Raw genomic sequence first — 19147 nt, forward strand, 5'->3', positions numbered from 1 at the left:
CCCCGGACGGGGGGGGAAAAATTGCCCCCCCCCCGGGGGGGGGGGGGGAATATGCATTCATCGGGCTGCTGCTACACAGGTGAACTTCTGAAAAGGGCCATTGAGGCTAGGCAACCTCTTAAGAGGGCCATTGAAGCCAGGCTCTTTTTCCACCCCTCATCACCAGGGAGGGGGGAAGCCTTTGAAGTGAGCTCTTCTGAGTCCAGCTCTTTCCATACATGCCTTCAGGGGAAACTGGTGACAGCAAGCTCTGCTGTGTGAACCCCCAAGGCAGCCAAGGCACATAGAATGGCCGTTTATTAACACCATTCTTAGTCATAATGACACAGTGGAAATCCACAAAACATTTCTTCCTTAGATGTATTATATTGTTTACTAGAATAAAAACTGTTAAGAGAAAAAAGTCTCCTCAGTCTCAAAACTGAGGTGAGGAAAAAACACAGAGAACAGCAATGGAGATCTCTCCGTGGTGGCAAAAAGAGAACTGAGGAAGCAGCGCCCCTCTTCCTGGTCATGTGAACGTTTTGGCGGGAAAGCACCAGAGGGAGGAGGGGCGGTCCTAGTCTATTAGAAAGCTTGGAAATCTTTTCCGTGGCTGGCCTGTGACTGCACAGTCCCATATGGGACTGCACAGAAGCCATGACGATGAACAGCACTTCTTTTTCATGTTTTACCAAGGTTTTTTTTTTAATTTTACTTTTCTAAGAGTTCCAATTTTTGCGAACATTTTTTCTTGGCTAGAGTAAATGCTCTACCACTTGTAGAATTGTCAGGTCCCTAGGGTATTAGTCATCTTCAGAGACCCTGCCCATGCAGTAGAAACTGTGCCTCATTTTGTATATAGTTGTTATTTTATTGAGCAGATTTTCTTCATCTGGCTGAAGATCATATTTTGGTTCGTAATGATAGACGTCTTACTTTGTCTATGGTAAAGTTAATATTTTGTGCCATTAGAATTAGATAGGACAAGGGTGGACCCGCAAGAAACTTGCGGAGAGGGGGCATTCCCTCACCTTTGCTTCCTTCCCTCTTCCCCCTCTCCCCCTTTCTTTCTCTTCCCAAGCCAATCCCTCCTTCTTTCTCTCTCTCTACCCGCAAGCCAATCCCCCTTCTATCTCCCGCCCCCAAGCAAATACCCCCATCTTTCCCTTTCTCTCTCTCCCCCAAGCCAATCCCACCCTTCTTTCTCCTCTCCTTCTTTCCCCCTAACTTTGAGCCTTGCATCGGTGGCAGTGCCTGGGATGCCAAGCCAATGCAGGCTCAGACACAAAGCCACCCAATGCTTTCCGTCTTTGTTTGCTCCCAGCTTCCCAAGAATGGAAAAGCCTGCGAAGGCCTCATCGCTAGGAAAGCTGTTACTAAGGACAGTCACGTGCTGAAAACAGTCGCTTTCCAAGGAGAGGGAGGGGGAGAGAAGCCTCCTCGTCTTCGGTAAGTCCATTCTATGCGCATGAGCAGAAAGGGCTGTTGTACTTTTGGGGGGATTTAAGTATCCCCCATATAGTTTTTTCAATATTTTAGATTTTTCTGCAAGTCTGGGGACTGCCCCAAATATGCTGAAAGATCTGTCCCCCACCCATCTACCCCAGATCTGCAGAAATAAGTATCCACACAGAGAAGGACCCTTGGCTATTAGATATATAGATTTGTTGTGATGGCTCAGAGGCCCAGTGACAGCTTCCCTTACCAGCTGCTTTCATCCTACCTTCCTTTCCCTAGACCTCTGCTTCCATCTAATTCCTCTGAGGTCTTTGCATCTAACTCACCTCTATGATTTCATTCTATTCAGTAGTAGCCTATCTCTGTGGTCATTTTAGTGAGAGACAAACCAAGTGACCCTGCCTTCCCATCTTCTGCATAGTCATACTGCAGTTAGAAATAATGAATTTCTAATAAGACAAAGCTGCTTGAGATGCTGAATACTAAAAATTAGTTTACCTTTTTACATTTTGTGATGTTTTGTTCTTTCTCCCCACTTTTCTTCCGTTTCTTTTCCGTAACCTTGGTAACTCGTGTAGCAGTCAGAGTAATTGTAGTTGGTGTGTGTTGAAAAGCTGTATATAGTTCTACAGGGACCTCATCACCACTTTCTGTTGCACTGGTATCCCCATCTTCAAAAGACACAAAGGAAGCATGGAAATAAGTCTTGTAAACTTTGTCCAATACTAAAATATTCCTTGAATCATGCTAACCATTGCAGAATTTTCCAAATTTATGGAACTGAAAATGGAAGTAAAATTTATATCTACAAGATCAGATCTAAAGAGGAATGATGCAGAAGGGCCTATCAAGTTCTGTATTCAAGTAATCAGATAACTGAGTGACATTTCTACTTTTCCAAAAGCACTGGTCTAACTTCCTCGGTCATTATATATAACCTAAATCAAAAATAAATCCCCAAAAAGAAATTCACAATTACATGTTTTGACAGACTGTGCTTTAAAAGCTCATAAGTGTTATATAAACATGGAATAGTGAAGGGTTAACACCTCACAGAATCAGAGAGCTTTTGAGTGACAGGCTGCTCAAACAGATTCATTGGACAGTGTCAGTTGAGAAGAAAGTTGGGAACTGACTGCTGAAGAAAACTGAATTTAGCATTGATGGAGGACTGGGAAGGTTGGCAAGGAGGAGTGGTAGGATCGCCAAAGACCCCCATTCAGGCCAGAAAAAGGGATAGATTTTCTGGTTTAGAGAAGTAATTCCCTGCCCAGTTGAAAAGGGAGATAGTGCTAAAGAGTGGAGTGATCCCTGGTTTGTTTAGAGAAGCATTTGGGGTACTTGGTAGTATATCCCTGCCTTCTGAAACTTGAAGAGTCAATAAAACTTAAGAACTTATACTGGATTGTTTAGCAGACACGGAAACCAAAGCCTCTCATTTCAAACTTTCTAAGACCTTGTGAAAAAGCTAAAACTCTTACTTGCTGGAAACATATTAACAGATCACCCTCTCTGTACTTTGTAAGTTACTCACGCTCAGAACAAAAATAACTTGCATCAGGCTAAGCATGAGGGCTGGATTGGGATATAAGAGGTACACACAGACCTCCCATTCCCCTTACTGTCTTGTCACACTGCTTGCATACAAACCCCAGTGCAGATTGGCGGGGGGGGGGGGGGGAGGGGGGAGATGGGTTTCTACTGGAATTCTTTATGAAGGAGTGCTGGACTCCCAATTTGTTTAAACTGTTAACATTCTAAAATATAATATTTTAAAAGACCAGGGCTCCCTCCCCCCCCTCCAAATCAGCCAGTAGGAACTAGGAAGACTGGCCATTAACTGAAGTCAAAAAGCTAATTATGCACAGTTAAAGAAAACACATACAGACTAATCACTGGAAGACCACAAAGTGGAACATGATCAACTTAAAACAAAGACATTCTAACATAAATAAGGTAGATATTATCACCAGAAATCAGGGGTGTGGCTATGCTGGGACATCACAAGGCCACGCCCTCTAACTCATAACCCATGCCCCCAAGTCCTGCTTCCAGAAACAAGGTTTTTAAATAAATTTTACTTTTGCGTGCCACGCTCCACGTCTCTGAGCATTCTTGTCTGATTCAATTCCTTGTTCACTTCCTTGTTCTTGCACTGGCAGTCCTGATTAGCTGGTAATGGCGCCCATGATCTCGCCAGCTCCACCCTCCCTCCTCCAGTTTGTTTACATTCCCACGTGAGTCAGTCACCAACCTTTCCCATGGCTTGGTGGTGGCAGGCAGCTGATCCTGGACTCTGGTAGGCACCTCTGTATTCAGTGCATACTCTTTACAAGTGCAAAAAGTCCTGTTTGCCATGGCAGCAGCTCATCAGGGCTGGTGTATGAATTGAATTCAAAGGTGCCTACACCCCCCCGACGAGCTGCTGCAGCAGCAAACATAACTTTTTGCAGTTGTAAAGAGGTATGAATCATACCTCTTTACAAGTGCAAAAAGTTGTTTGCCATAGCAGTGGCTCGTTAGGGTGTGAGTGTGTGTAGGAAATGCATTATTTTTAAAAAATAGCCAAAAGTCCAGTTTATATTTGATTATTGGAGGTCAAAACAGGGAAGTGAGGAAGGGAAGGAAAATCAGCCACAGAGATTAACTCACTTTCTGAAGCTCAACCAAAAATGCATAAGGTCTGACTGTCCCAAGGAAAACCCACCCAATGACAGCTCTGGTTTTAAAGCAGTAGGTTTGTTCATTTGATTTATTGTGGAGGCCACAGGGGAAAGGGAGGAGGGAGTGTACAGTAATAAACCTGAAACATTTTTGAGTGATAAACGACTTGTCTTTATTAGTAGTATCGTTTTTATTATTATTACTCATAAGTTATAAGCATGTTTACTATTATTTATAAGTATCTGTCCCTTATATATAAAGCCGTAGTCGCGTCCAACGTTTGAATGCGCACCAACAGTGTTTGGACGCTTGAACTGTCCCTCAGAAGCTTCCCCAGCTTCCCCTATCCATTGGCTGCGTCGCCGAAGTCCCACCTCAGAACACGGACGCTCCCCTCAGAAGAGAGTTGAAGCCTGGCGGCAGCGGCAACAAGCCACCCACAGCATGCCCGTTTTCGGCCCTCCCCCTCCCGCCCGCCCACCCAGTTGAAGGGTGGCGGCAACCCAGCCACCGCCCGCCCGTTTTTGGCTCTCCCCCGCCCGCCTGTTTTCGGCTCTCCCCTGCCCACCCAGTTGAAGGCCGCTGCTGGTGGTGGCAACCCGGCCACCGCATGCCCATTTTTGGCCCCCCCCTTGCCTGCCTGCCCAGTTGAAGGGCGGCAGCTGCAACCGCACGACTGTTTTCGGCCCTCCCCCGCTCACCTGCCCAGTTGAAGGGCGGCAGCTGCAACCGCACGACTGTTTTCGGCCCTCCCCCACCCTCTTGAAGGCCAGCAGTAAGCCGGCCACCGCAAGCTGATTTTCGGCGCCCGCCCACCCAAATTAAGGCTGCTGCTGGCGAGCCGGCCGCCGCATGCCCGTTTCCGGACACCCCCCCCAGGAAGCCTCTCGGAGGCCAGGAGATCTACTTCCTCTTCAGCAAGGTGATTAAACTGGACCCGGACCCCACCAGCGTCCAGAGGCAGCTGCTGTTTTCCATGCTGGCGGCGGAGGAAGCCCCGCATAACCAGCTGCTGTTTGTAGTGGTGAGTGAACCTCTGCCTGGGGCCGGAGGAGAGTGTGAGAACGTGGGGCTTGCCTATCTGGACCTGCGGGGAACTTGCGTCCTGCAGCATAATCTGCCAGTTGTCAGTTCCCCTGACCCCAACACTAGCATTGGTCTGCTGAGAGTCTCCGTGGAGTCCGCGGCTGCCCTGTGCCTTATCTGCTGGGCGGGCAAAACAACAAGCAGCGAGGACGTATAACTGGAAGGGTGCCAAGCACGGAATAGAACACATCCTAGGGCCAAACTCAACCTAACCCTGGGGCTGCGGGGTGGGGTCGGCCGTGGGATGTCATTTCCGACAAAGCGAGAAAGAAGCCAACCAATACACTTTCCAAATCCTTTTAAAAAAACCTTTCCCTCCCGCCTGCCCAGGAAGCCTGACGGCAGGTAAAGACTTTCACGGCACACCCCCAAGCTTTAGCGGGGGCCCCTCTCTCTACTCCCACACTATCGTCCTTTCTCTCTCCCCACCTCTTTCTAACTTTCTTTCTTTCTCCCTTCCTTCCTGTCTTTCTGAATTCCTTCCTGTCTTTCTTCCTTCCATCCATCCTTCCTACCTTCCACCCACCCACCCTACCTTACTAGGGCCCATTGTCTTCGTCCACAATGGGCTTTGCTTCCTAGTAACTTATAGTTGTGTACAGACAGGCACATAATGGCTGCCCCACCAGCAAAAAATATGCCCCACCAGCAAAAAATTCCTGGCTACGGGCCTGCCAGAAATGTACAAAGTATAATTTAAAGGAATATGCAACATACATCAATATGGTTAAGATAAGTTTTTATCTCATCCTCAAATTCTAAAGACTATAAACCTCCTCTAGATTCTTGAAAGTCACTCAAATCCACAATAATTGAACCTCTGACAGAATGTGTAGAACAGTTAGGAAAGGTACCATCAAATCTAAAAAAAAAAAGAATCTGAGGGGCATATTGTTAAAATCATTAAGATAGACAAACAATAAACATTTATTTCAGCACACCAGAAGCAGAAAACCAGATACTAAAGCAGCTGGCAGGCTAGATGACAAAGGATTGCTGGAGAAGGATACGGAAATTTCACAGAAGGTGAATTCACATTGGTCTTCACTGGTGAAGACACCGGACAGTTGTTAGCACTGGAACCAGAAATGACAAGAAATGAAGTTCTAGAGCTAACTGATGTATTAAAAACAGTCAAGTTACTGGGTTCAGAGGCCATGTCCCAGACAGTTTTTTAAAAGAAACCAGGGAAGTTATAGCTCACTAGGCCTAATATCTGTTTCCAGGTTAATTGGTGGAAACCATTACTACAGTTAGAATGATTAAATCTATAGAGAAATACAACTGAGGAAGAATCAGCATGGGCCTTACAATGGGAACTCCTGCCTCACCAGCTTTCTGGAGTGCAAGTATGCTAACAAGCACTTAGAGAATAGTGAACGGGCAAAAATTACATACTCGCACTTCCAAAAACCTTCTGATGACGTCCCTCAACCAAAGGTTCCTAAATTAGCAACCATGGTTTAAAAGACCTTCACAGACTGAACAGCAAAAGAAGAATGTAGAAATAAGCATGCAGTGTCATGGTAGGAAACAAGCACTAAAATTTTCCCAGGGATCAGTATTAGGTCCAGAAGTATCTGAATTGTTCTTAATGAACTGGAGTCTGCGGGTGAGCTGTAAAGTGACTAAGTTTGCAGTTAATGCCAAATTATTCAGGATGGTGACAACCAAAGTGGATTGTGAAAAGCTCCAAGAGATATCTGCAGATTGAGTAAGTGGGTAACAAAAGGGACTCAATATAAATAAGCATAAAGTGATTACATATTGAGACCAAAAAATCCTAACCACATCCAATGAAATTTTTTCCTTCCTCTTCCATAACATTAGAAATGGGGGACCTGATGAAGCTGATGGGCAGTAGATTCAGAACAAAGAAAATGAAGTACTTTTTAATGGAATTTAACCACAAGACGCAGCTAGATTGCTATAAAAGGTAATTAGACCTATTATCCATTAATTTATCAACAGCTATTAGCCACAGTAGTTAATAAAATCACCATGTTCAAAAACAGCATTCCTCTGAATACCAGGGTTGGGGGCTAACAGAGGGGGAAATCGCCATGTCATGTATGTAGGCTTTCTAGAGACACCTGGTTGGCCACCATGGAAAACAAGATCCTGGATTAAAAGGACCTTTGATCTGATCTACCTGGATTCTTCTATGTTCTCACCAGATGCATAGACATAGGAGCCAAGAGATAATCAACATCTGAGGGGGTGGGTGGACTGAGGAATCAGAAATGAGAAGTGGGAAAAGAAAGAAGCACAAAAGTAAAAAGAATGGGGAGGCCCATCTGCTAACCTCAGAGCAGGATGTGAAAGACGAGAAAACCAAGGAAAATTCCATATACATCATCTTGAAATAAAATAAATCTAACTATATGCCTACTTCTTTTTTTGCTGTCAAGTCACAGCTGACTTATGGCAACTTCATAGAGTTTTCAAGGCAAGAGATGTTCGGAAGTTGTTTGCCACTGCCTGCCTCCATGTCATAAGAACATAAGAGAAGCCAATGTTGGATCAGGCCAATGACCCAACACTCTGTCACACAGTGGCCAAAAATACCAGGTGCCATCAGGAGATCCATCAGTGGGGCCAGGACACTAGAAGCTCTCCCACTGTCCCCCCCCCAAGCACCAATACAGAGCATCATTTGCCCCAGAGTTGTTATCTATACTTTGTAGCTAATAGCCACTTATGGATCTCTGCTCTATATGTTTATCTAATTCCCTCTTTTCTGGTTTGTTTGTTTTTTTAAATAACATCACCTTGCTAGTCATTCTTTGGTCCTTTTGTAATCTTATTTGAGTTCTTTCTTGTCATACTAGTGTTTTAGTTTCCACTGTTAATTGTAGCTATAAGCAGGCATATGCTCTGACCTGGATAGCCCAGTCTAGCCCAATCCTGTCAGATTTTGGAAGCTAAGCAGAGTCAGCCTTGGCTAGTATTTGGATGGGACACCATCACGGTAATACCAGCATCGTGAAATTGCTGAGCAATCGGGTTAGAACAGATAAAAGGAAGTACTTCTTCACCCAAAGAATGATTAACACATGGAATTCACTGCCACAGGAGGTGGTGGTGGCTACAAGCATGGAATTAGATATTCATTTAAGCACAGTAGGTAGAACCAAGTCTCCAATCTCAGTGGGCCCTACAAAATAAAAGCCATGTGTATTGGTCTTATCCTGACAATCAGTGAGGGTACAGACACAGTTTAAGGAAATGAAAGAGAAGAGCTTGCTAGGTCAGACATTTAACTATAATCAGGACTTTAAAATTCACCACTTGATGATCAAGAAATTTCTTTGAAAAGGAAGCATGGGGCAAAACAAGACCTAGTTCCTCAAACTTTGCCATCCTAAACTGACCATGAAATGAGGTTTAAAAAAAAGGAAACTAGCAGAAACATGATGAAAAGTAGCATCACAAAAAGGATTGGATATTGGTTCACTTTTCTGCATGACAGTGCTACTTCCATCAATGCTGGCTGCACAAAGCACATAGGGTAGCCACCTGCACATCACCAGCAGAGTTATGCCATTTCCCCACATTTCTGAAGGCGCAGTGAATGCCACAGAGACTTTGAGGAGTACACAAAAAGGATACACAAAAACCTCTAGCAATAGCATACCAAACTTTCTGGAATAAGGAATGGGGTTGAGATATTTCAGAAGAAACACCTCCATTCAGATCCAGAATCATCAATGTTCATCTACACTCATTTAAGCTACTCTCAAGATGGTATCTTACCCCTCACTCTTCATCTAAACCCAGCCCGCTTTGTTGGAAGAAATGTGGCAACCCAGGTACCTATATACATTGCTGGATTTCAGGCCCTAAAGTTCCCCCCTTCTGGGAATCTGTCATAACACAAATTACATCATTCACCAATATAGACCTAGCTCTCACACCAGAAGATCTTCTAGTAAATACTTGGGGGAGTACAGTCGGTTCCTATTCTATTAAAGAGAGAGTTACCTTATTGTTATATGCTGCCCGGAATACCATAGCATTGAATTGGAAGTCTCCCAAGTCGCCTACCCTTGCACAATGGCACCAAAAAATATGGAATCTGTACGTCATGGCAAAAATAACAATTTGGCACATCTCTCTCAACCTTCTACACAATCCAATTTCTCCACAATCTGGCTACCCACACTAGAATACCTTAAATCACAAAGTGAAATTCCTCAAATGGTTGTTGACCTTGGCTTTTGACTCATACTAGGGTAAAGTTGTAGAGTTTTGATTAGAAAAGTACAAATAAATGCATAAAATTCTTTGTTTCAATTATGTTTAAATACGTTACTATACTTCCTTGATTTTGCTGACAATTTGTATTTTACTCTATGAAATTACAGTGCAATGTTTGTATTGAAAACTGTTAAAAATTAATAAAAAATAAATCAGAAAAAAGGAGTACAAATTGGCTTTTATTTTGAATGTTAAAAAAAAAACTTTTGTGATACAGTGAAATGACAAGTCATAGACAAATACATCCTTATATATTATTGCTGTGTATCTTGTGCAAAGGAAGGCGGCGTGGTATAGCCCAGTCATCAGATCTCAGAAGCTAATCGGAGTTGGTGTTTCAATGGGAGACCACCAAAGAGGACTCTGGAGAGAAAGGCAATGGCAAACCACCTCTGCTTCTCACTTGCCTTGAAAGCCCCTTGTTGGAGTTGCCATTAGGCATGGGCACAAACCAGCACACAGACCAAAATTCATCACAAATTTTGGCTGGTCTGTGAAGCAATGTCTGTGGAGACTCCGCTGTCATGAATTTTTAGAGCAGTCCATGGTAGTTCATGAGCGGAGATAGATTGGTGCCAATTAATTAAACTGCTTACAAAATTTCAAGGCAAGAGTAGGGCGGAATTCTCCAGCCTTTGAAACACCAATAGGAGCCTCCTAAAGCTTAACAAGTACTGGTAGTTGCCAATAACAAAATTCCCATTCTGGTCTATGGGCTCAGGAGGCTATATAGAGTTGAGCTCCCTCCTTGCCCTTCCTTTGTTGGCTGGTTGAGCGAACAAGAGGCACGGAGCTAGCAGAGCTGATTCATTGCTCTGCTTTTCTGTTTGCTTGATCTGCTCGCTGTTGCTGGGGTTTGAGATTAGGGTGCAGTGGACTCTGCTGGGCTCTGACCTTCAGCACAGGGGCTTAGCTACTGTGCCTTTCCTCCTTCCCACCTCTCCTGCCAGTGATATGCTCTGGTCTCTGCCGTGGGGGTTTTAGGAGTTTTCTGGAATCTGGGTCTGATCTTCTTGTGCTCATGCTGAACACAGGGACTTAGCTCTTGGTTTCTTTGCCTTCTATCCCCCTCCCACCACTAGTGATCTTCTCTGCTCTCTGCTGTGAGTGCTTGGGGAGTTTTCTGGAACAAGGAATCTGGGTCTGCTCTCCCATACTCATGCTGAGCACCGAGACTTAACTACTGGGTGTTCTGCCTTTCTATCACCCCTTCCCCGCTAGCGATCTCCTCTGCTCTCAGCTGTGGGGGTGTGGGACTTTTTTCTGGAACCAGGAATCTGGGTCTATTGTTCTTGCGCTGATGCCGACCACAGGGACTTAGCTATTGGGTGCTTTTATATTCCTCTCCCCCTTGCACTAGTGATCTCATCTGATGTCTGCTGTTGGGGTTTGGGAGGTTTCTGGAATCAGGGATCAGATCAGCACCTTGTCCCTGCACTCACGCTGAGCACAGAGCTCAATGAACACCATGAGGGTGAAAGTGGGCGGGTGCTCATTGTAGGGGGAAGAAGTCCCCGGGCATGAAACACCCCCCCCCCCGGAGTCCAGCACCAACAGGGGTCTCTGAACCTTCTTCCTCTGCTCTGTCATTGGGGCTTTCCCAAAAAGAAACAGAGGCATTAGCAACATTCAGACACCAGCAGTTGCTAGAACTCTTCGGAGACAAATCCTCTGACAGTGGAGGGGAAGCATCCTCCCCTCTCAGGTCCCAACTCCCTCCTGCTCCTGCTGCCCCAAGTACACCCCACTCTGGTGCCTCCCAGCCTGGTCCCCGAAAGCAGCTGTGCCTAGTCCCACCTGCTCAAATCATAGGACCCTGTTTCCAGTCCAACCTGCGGAAACATTTCCACACCCTCCCCACACCCATGACTGAAGGGGCACAAATATCCAGCACCTGTCTTCCTCTGTTCTCCACAGGCACCTGCAAAGGGTGCACCTTACTTTGTTGCCAAGGATTGGCAGGCAGTAGGAAGAGGCCCACTCCCTCTCAGCAGGGATAGGCAGAGGGGGAGGGGGAGGCCCCTCCAAGAAAGGCAACCTGCGCTCTGGGTGCTGTGGCTGGGACCCCAAGGCAGGCCACCCTCCGAGAAGTCATGCTCCCAACAGTGCCACCCAAAACGGCAGGGAGGAGGGCTGAGTAAGCAATTATTTGCCTCATCGGTGAGATGACTGCCCTGTAAAGGATGTGGCTCCCTGATACTCTGTCCCCTCATGGAGGACCATGAGCTGGCAAGTCTTGCCCTCCGAACATCACTCTGTGGTGGTGCTGGTCAAGGCTGAGCTTTCCAGAGTACAAGGCCAAACTGTTCATTTCACCATGGACCTCTGGAGCAGCCGGCAGCATGGCTACCTCTCCCTCACTAGTGGCAACTGGAAGACCTCGTTGTCCGGACTGCCGGCCCCAGGAGTGGACAGTCCTGCCACATGGCTACAAAATGGTTTTCTCCATGTGCAGGGGATACACGCAGACCACATGGTGGCAAATATCTCCGCCACGATTCAGAGTAGCCTGAGGGAGTGGTTGGGTGGCATCAACATCATCCATGGCTACGTAGTCATGGACACCAACATGCCGGCAGCAGTGAGGGTTTTGTGCCTCAAAAGCATCGTCTGCCTGGTGCACACTCTGCACCTAGTGGCGAAGGATGCTCTGGGGCTGTGGAGCACTGTGAGGACACAGCCACCCTTGAGTTGCTGTTCCCGCTGGATACCTGCCAGCACCATGCTGCCCACTTCTCACACAGCATCAAGTCTGCATGTCTCCTGCATGAGAGGCAGGAGGCAGGGGATGAGCCTGAACACCAGCTTATCCAGGATGTGCCCACCTACTGGAACTCCACATAAACCATGATAGCGCATTAGGTGGACCAGAAGAGCACAGTGCAGGATGTCATTTCCTCCGTGTCCATCCTGCACAGGGAAGAGGAGTTCAGTATCAGCTCCAACGACTGGCTGACCGTCTCCCAAATGGTGCCTGTCCTCAAGCCCTTCCAGGGCACCACTGATGTGCTCGGTGCCCACATGGCCAGCCTGGGGCCAGTCACTCCCATGACCCAAGGGCTGGACAGGGCGCTAACCTCCACACTGCAGCCAGGCCTCGAGTGGACAGCTTTACTCTCATGGGTCCAGGCCTTGGTAGAGAAGTTACAGGTGGGCATCTCCACCAGGCTGCATCCTCTCATCAAAGAACGGGGGTACAAACTGGCCTGTATCTGTGACCCACGTATCAAAGACAGCATTGCTCTCCGTAATGCAGAGCTCATGGAGTGGAAGTGTGAACTCTGCAGGGAAGTGTAGAGGCTTCATGCCAGCAGACACGACCAGAGGGAACATCAGATGGAAGAAGCTGTGTGTGTGTGTGGGGGGGGGGGAGCCATAGACCAGCACCTCTGCCTCCAAGAGGCCAACCAGGAAGAAGCCCCACTATTGGTTTGTGGTGATGAAGTGGAAGGTCAACAGCACCGGCAGGGAGAAGGCCAGGCGTGCCATGGCGGAGGATTCAGCAGAGGTGATGGTGAGGGAGTATCTCACCGAGTCCCCCATGCCCACCTCAGCTGATCCCCTCACATACTGGTCACACCAGGCCATCATCTGGGCCAGCGTCTCTTGCATGGCCCTGAATCTCCTCTCCTGCCCTCCCACCAGCGTCCAGAGCAAGTGGGTGTTCTCCCACCTGCGAGACCTTCTGTGAAGAAAATGAAACTAAACCCTGAAAAGACAGAAGTAATTCTGGCTGGGAAGGTGGAGATTTTGAAGGACACTGTGTTCCACACTTTTGATGGAGTTCAGCTGACCCTTGCTGACTCAATTAAGAGCCTCGGGGCTTTACTAGACCCAACGTTATTACTGGAGAAACAAGTTAACGTAACTGCAAAAAAGGCTTTCGTTCAACTCAGCCAAGCCAGTAACATGGGCCCTTGATAACAGCTATCTAGCCACCTGGATTTACACCACAGTAACATCAAGACTAGATTACATTGGTCTCCCCTCAAAAGCAGTTCAAAAACTCCAACTGGGGAAGAATGTCACCACTTGGCCATTATTGGGAGCTAGAAGGAGCATACATATTATTCCCATTCTGCAGTCACTCCACTGGCTGCCCATCAGTTATTGGCCTCAATTTAAGGTTCTGGCTATTACATACAAAGCCCTTCATGGATCTGGAACCTCATATCTGTGATGCCACCTCTCCCCCTACCTTCCACCATGACAGCTTTGCTCGTCAGAGCAGGGCCTCCTGCAGGTCCAACCTGCAAATGGGCAAAATCAACCACTGCCCATACATGTGCCTTCTTTGTTGGGGCCTCCACCTTATGGAATGGCCTGCTTGAAGAGGTTAGGAAGTTCCTACTGTCCTGGCTTTCCACAAACTATGCAAAACTGAATTATTCAAAAGGGCTTTTCTACACAGACAATAGGGTTGCATTGTACAAAACGACTCACAAAATAACTTGGATAAATTACTAAGGACTGTGGTCTATATGAGTATGTATAACTAGCTATGTAGGATCCTCCTATATAATTCTTGCATTATTTAATGTGTCATGTTAATACTTAAGTTTTGCTTCAGTTCTGTTTTTAGATTTCTGGTTGATTCTACAATCTAATCCTGTTGCACTGTTGACTGAATGACCCATCCTGCTGATTGTACTGCCTTGAGTTTAAGTGACAAAGGCAGGCTATCAAGAATGTAAATAAAACAAAATAAATATCTAGTATGCTAGAGGAAAGATACTGAATAAATAATTTGGTTTTTTGCAGTAGAAAACTTTCTGAAGTTTTTTTTAGTTTGAGAAATTTCAAACAAATGCAGAAGCATTTTTAGAATGTCAAAATAAACTTAAGTCTCATGGCAATCCATGTACATATTCTGTTTGATGAATTAAAATGCCGATCTAAATTCCTGGTGAAATATTAGTAACAAGAACAGGATAAGACTTTAAATCAAAAGGTACAGCATAGAAGACTTCAGTAATCAACTTAATTAGATTTTATCAACTTTGATACCTACCTGACATATTTTCCCTTTTTCTACGCTGCAGCAACATTGCCCTTTCTTTATCCAAGCTCCTGGGTTTTTTTTAAGAATAAAGGGAAACAAAAAACATATGTTAATGCACTGTTTAAGGAAAATTTTCTACAAATGGAAGAAATAATCAAAAATATAAAATGTGTCAGCCTTGACCTGGATAGCCCAGGCAAGCCCAATCTCATCAGATCTCAGAAGCTAAGCAGGGAAGTATTTGGGTGGGAGGCTTCCAGAGAATACCAGGGCTGGGAGTCCAGAGGCAAGCTATCAAGCCACTTCTCTGAACGTTCTCCATGCCCCAGTAGGAGTTGCCAGAGGTTGTCATGACTTCTTGGCATGGGCGCGTATGCATACACAAGCACGCAAAAAATACACAAAAAAAGAAATCTCTAAAATGTGTCAATGTTCTATACCAAATCATTTTCACCACTACTTATGTTGTAATGCTATGCAGAGACAACAGTTTAAGCCCACTGAAATCAATGAGGTTAGACTAGAGTAACTGTATAATAACGCCCTGCAAAACATTTAACATGGAACTGCCTCCTCTAGCATTTTTATACTAAGTGTGAATCCCAGAGCAAAACAGAGATATACCAATATCAAAACACAGCAGAACTAAATAATGCAGGCACATCTAAAGTCCCCTGCTTCTTCTGCTGTAGCTGCATAACTAAGGAAACAGAACTATTTAGCTAAAACTACTGAAGAGATATATTCACATTCACACATTATTTAACTTTTAAAATATATAAATAATGGTGAAAATACATTTAGGAAAAAATACCACTTTGTAATTCAAAAGCATTTCTTTACAGACGTTGCTCACCTCCCGTGGTCCCTTGACCGTTACTCTTACACCAGCATGTTTTCCTCCTCCCTGCATCCACAGTTACAGGGAAGTGCAACTGTTGGGCCCAAGATGTCTTCCCCAGGTGACAGCCTCCCTCTTTCCTGCCTGGGCTTCTTGGGGATTGGCTCAACCTCTGGAAGTCACCTATGCTTGCTCCCATTGGCTCCCAGGCTCCCCTCGCATTGGCTCCCATGCCCCATTTAACCAAAGAGGCTACACCCTGCCCTTCCACTGGCAGAGTCACGTTATTTTCAGCCTAGCCAAGTTTACTTCTGGCTGAGCCTGCTAGAATATCCTGCAGCCACACGGGCCTCATTGGGTCAGCTCCCAGTTCACACTATGTTTATATAACAGAAATCTTATTGCATCAAATGTGGGGTGGGGTGATGCTACTGGAGCAATAGCCTCAATTATTCTATTCTGCCCACCTGCTGCTATTAGGATCCCCCGGAATCCTATATCAAATTAAAACATATATAAAAACACTTCTGAATCTCAAACAGCAGAAGCTAAAAAGTCATTGAACAATTATTTATGATTTATTTCATTCATTAATTACATTTTTGAATCACTGTATCCCCACAATTGTGGGGCTCTAGGCCAATGTACAGATTTAAAAACAATAGGAACCATAAAAAACCATTACCAAAAACATATAATTCATTAATTAAAATTAGGAGGCGAAATTTAGTGGTCCCCTCCCATTTCCAGCCTTTGGGTGCCTCATGGGAATGGAGGAGGGATTCGATCTTTCAAGAGACAGAGATCCAGGAAGGGTGCCAGCCATGATGTAAACCATAGCTGTCCTCAACCGAATGCCCGGTGGAACACCTCTGCTTTACAGGCCCTGCAGAACTGCATGAGATCCCACAGGGCCCTGATGTTATTTGGCAGAGAGTTCCACAGGTTGGGGTCAGTCCAGAAGACTAGGGCTATAACAAATCCACCATCTAATAAAGTTAGGGATTCTCATAAATCCAAATCGCACTAGGTGATGATCTGTCCATGAGAACAGAGCTAGAGCTAGGTCCCACAATAAATTGCTTTATACTGCCAGACTACTGATCTATTAAAGTCAGTGTTGTCTACTATGACTGGTAGTGGCTCTTCAGGACCTCAGATGCTAGTCTTTTACATTATCCTTTTAACTGAAGACTGAACCTGGGACCTTCTGTATATAAAGCAGATGCTCTACCACTGAACCTGACCCCCTAATATAGTTCCAAAAATGAACTACGAAGTTAAGCATGTGATCTACAGAATGTATTAGGCCACACAACACGACACTGAAACATTTCCACAGTTGTCAGGATAGCTACAAAATCCTGAGCTACAAGTCACCTGCTGACCTTGGCATGGATGTTGAAATCCCCCAGCACTAAACTTCATGAAGGAGTCTAATTTCAATACCACCTCTGTGAACTTATTTAGGGAATCTGCTACACCAGTAGTATCTCACTCTATCCCTTGTGCTGAACACCAAGGACATGCAACCAACAAAAGGCAACTGGTTTGAGAAGACATATGATGAACTTAGATGGAAACTTTATGTACCACAACCAATTCACCTCTGACTATTCTCCCTATGAAAACTCTGGACTAACAAATCAGCTGGACATAGCTACACTAACACTGGTTCTGCCCAACCAGTCCAGTTTCTTAATCCAGGATCATTCTCCTAAATTACTATTGTCTAATTAGTATTGTTGTAACATCACCTATAGCACAAACTGCAAACTGACTTGACATACAAGGTTCTTTGGACTAGAAGAAAACCCGAATAGAGTCTAGTCCTTACATGTGCATCTTCCACCCAACATCACTATTTTGCAGTCCTGCCAACACAGCCAATGTGATCTCCTCTCATATTTATGATTTGCATTGAGTTTAATCCAGAAGAACCCTCAAGATAATTTGTAAGAAATACAACTAGACTGCACTGCATCCATCATCTCCAAAGCATAGCATTGCCTTACCCAAACCCCCAATTCTCATTAGGATATTGAAGTTGTGCTTTGAAGCTCCATAAAAATATGTTTAAAAAACAACAGTGGTTGTTCCCATACCCTTCTAGCTATTCTCATAATTACTCATACAGTGCCATTAGCTAGAAAGGCAGATGCCTGACTGCAGAAACTCCTTACTCCCTTTCCCTATAGGATGGAAGATCTTCTGACTCTTTCAGAACATAGAGGGAGACAGATGCTGAGTGATGGCAGTGGATTTCCAACTGTCCTGTTCTTTACTAGTTGTACCTGAGTACTCCATTGGAGCTTTGAAAATTTCAGACTGGACCTAAGTCGATCCATGGGCAAAGGAAATATTTTACATCTTGATGAGTTGACCATGTTGGATCACAAGAAAATATGACACCACTTACTCCACAGATAAACATCTCAGTGTGAGTAAGGTCCCTTCTGTGTATGATCAGTTTTATGTATGTCTTTGTTAAATTAATGGAGTGCTCAGTTTGAATTATACCACTAAGGAAGGCTAGTGCCAAAATGTGTTTGGTATTGGTTCTTGCATATGGAGACAATATGTACTTTCAAACCTGTATTTATGTAAATAGACTTTATATTGGGATTAGATACTTATATCCTGAACCACAGGACTTGAAATGATATTTAGCACTTCTGAATGTATTATTAAATTATATGAAATATTTTGTACATTTGCACTACGTGCACTTATTTTTTACTTTTTTTCTTTGTTCCAATCTTTTTGGATTTGAGTAATTCTGCAATACAATCTAACAATATCACAGGAGATTTATTACAAAATAATGTATAGACATACTGACCATTATAGTTATGTACTCTGACAGCAATAATTTCTGATTAACCATATATTACTCACCTAGGTTGACAACGTTCACAGAGGTAGATGTCAGGAATATGCTGCCTATCGATCCCCATACAGTCAATGTGCTGCCAAACACTTAAATAAAAAAATATATATCTGTTACTTGCAAAAAGTACTCAAATGTACTTAAGACTTACAAAGTAACGAAGTTTCCTTTGTAATAGGTAAATTACTGCAGCACTGTGCCAGAGTCACAGGGTCTTCTCCACTACACATCACTTGTTTTATATATTATTCCCCCAACACCCACCGTCACCTTCCTTCCCTTGAGAACACAATTCCACCTCCAATTTCAAAAGAATATTCAAAAGGATAGGACAATTCAATCCATGGCTGCTATCCAAAGGGGCATGCAAAAATGTCCCACAGGGATGTGAATGCTGTTCTTTTGCAGAGTTTCCATTTCAGAAACTGCTCATGTACAAATTGGCCTTTGAACATCATTCATAAAGTGGGTTGACAATCCAGAACAAAAACATAACCAAGAAATTTGCTACCTGTACACATACTATTTTGCCCCCAGGGTTTTGCTTTAGACAGCACAGACATCTTGATAAAATGCCATGAATCCCCTCCAGTGGACTGTCACATGGTCCCTCCTTCACTTTAACAGGGGCATTAATGATGTAGGTCCCAAGTACCAGATCATGTCTATACCAGCGTGGGTTTACTTCCCCATTGCTCAGTGCTTCCCTCTTACCCTTCTATAGGTTCACCATGAAGTCGGTATTGTAAGCCTTTTCAGTGAAACCCCCACTTGTCTTTACTGGCTTGGCTGGCCTGTCAATTCCCCTGCCCATACAGGCAAGCAAAACAGCAGCCATCACAAAGACAAAAAGGTAATGACTTTGGTTTCTTCCATTTTTTCATGCTGCTTTTCAAATGCCTGTGATAAGCCAAAGAATGGTTTGCTGAGAAGGGGAATGACCCTCCAGCGATAAGAAACATGT

At 44.7% G+C, this 19147-nt stretch overlaps 1 protein-coding gene across 1 annotated transcript in view; it reads right to left on the bottom strand.

Annotated features, from left to right (window-relative positions):
* The window catches only part of KMT2E (lysine (K)-specific methyltransferase 2E), a 110523-nt gene that overhangs the window by 60636 nt on the left and 30740 nt on the right, over positions 1-19147 (bottom strand). Inside the window, exons 5-7 of the mRNA XM_015415081.1 lie at positions 18192-18272; positions 14462-14520; positions 1939-2111 (exon numbers count right to left, since the gene is read on the bottom strand). Coding sequence (XP_015270567.1) covers positions 1939-2111; positions 14462-14520; positions 18192-18272 — 313 coding nt within the window. The remainder of the gene's footprint in view (positions 1-1938; positions 2112-14461; positions 14521-18191; positions 18273-19147) is intronic.

This window comes from Gekko japonicus, unplaced genomic scaffold, assembly GCF_001447785.1.
Source record: "Gekko japonicus isolate JY-2015 unplaced genomic scaffold, Gekko_japonicus_V1.1 scaffold5, whole genome shotgun sequence".
In the NCBI taxonomy this organism is placed as follows: domain Eukaryota; kingdom Metazoa; phylum Chordata; class Lepidosauria; order Squamata; family Gekkonidae; genus Gekko; species Gekko japonicus.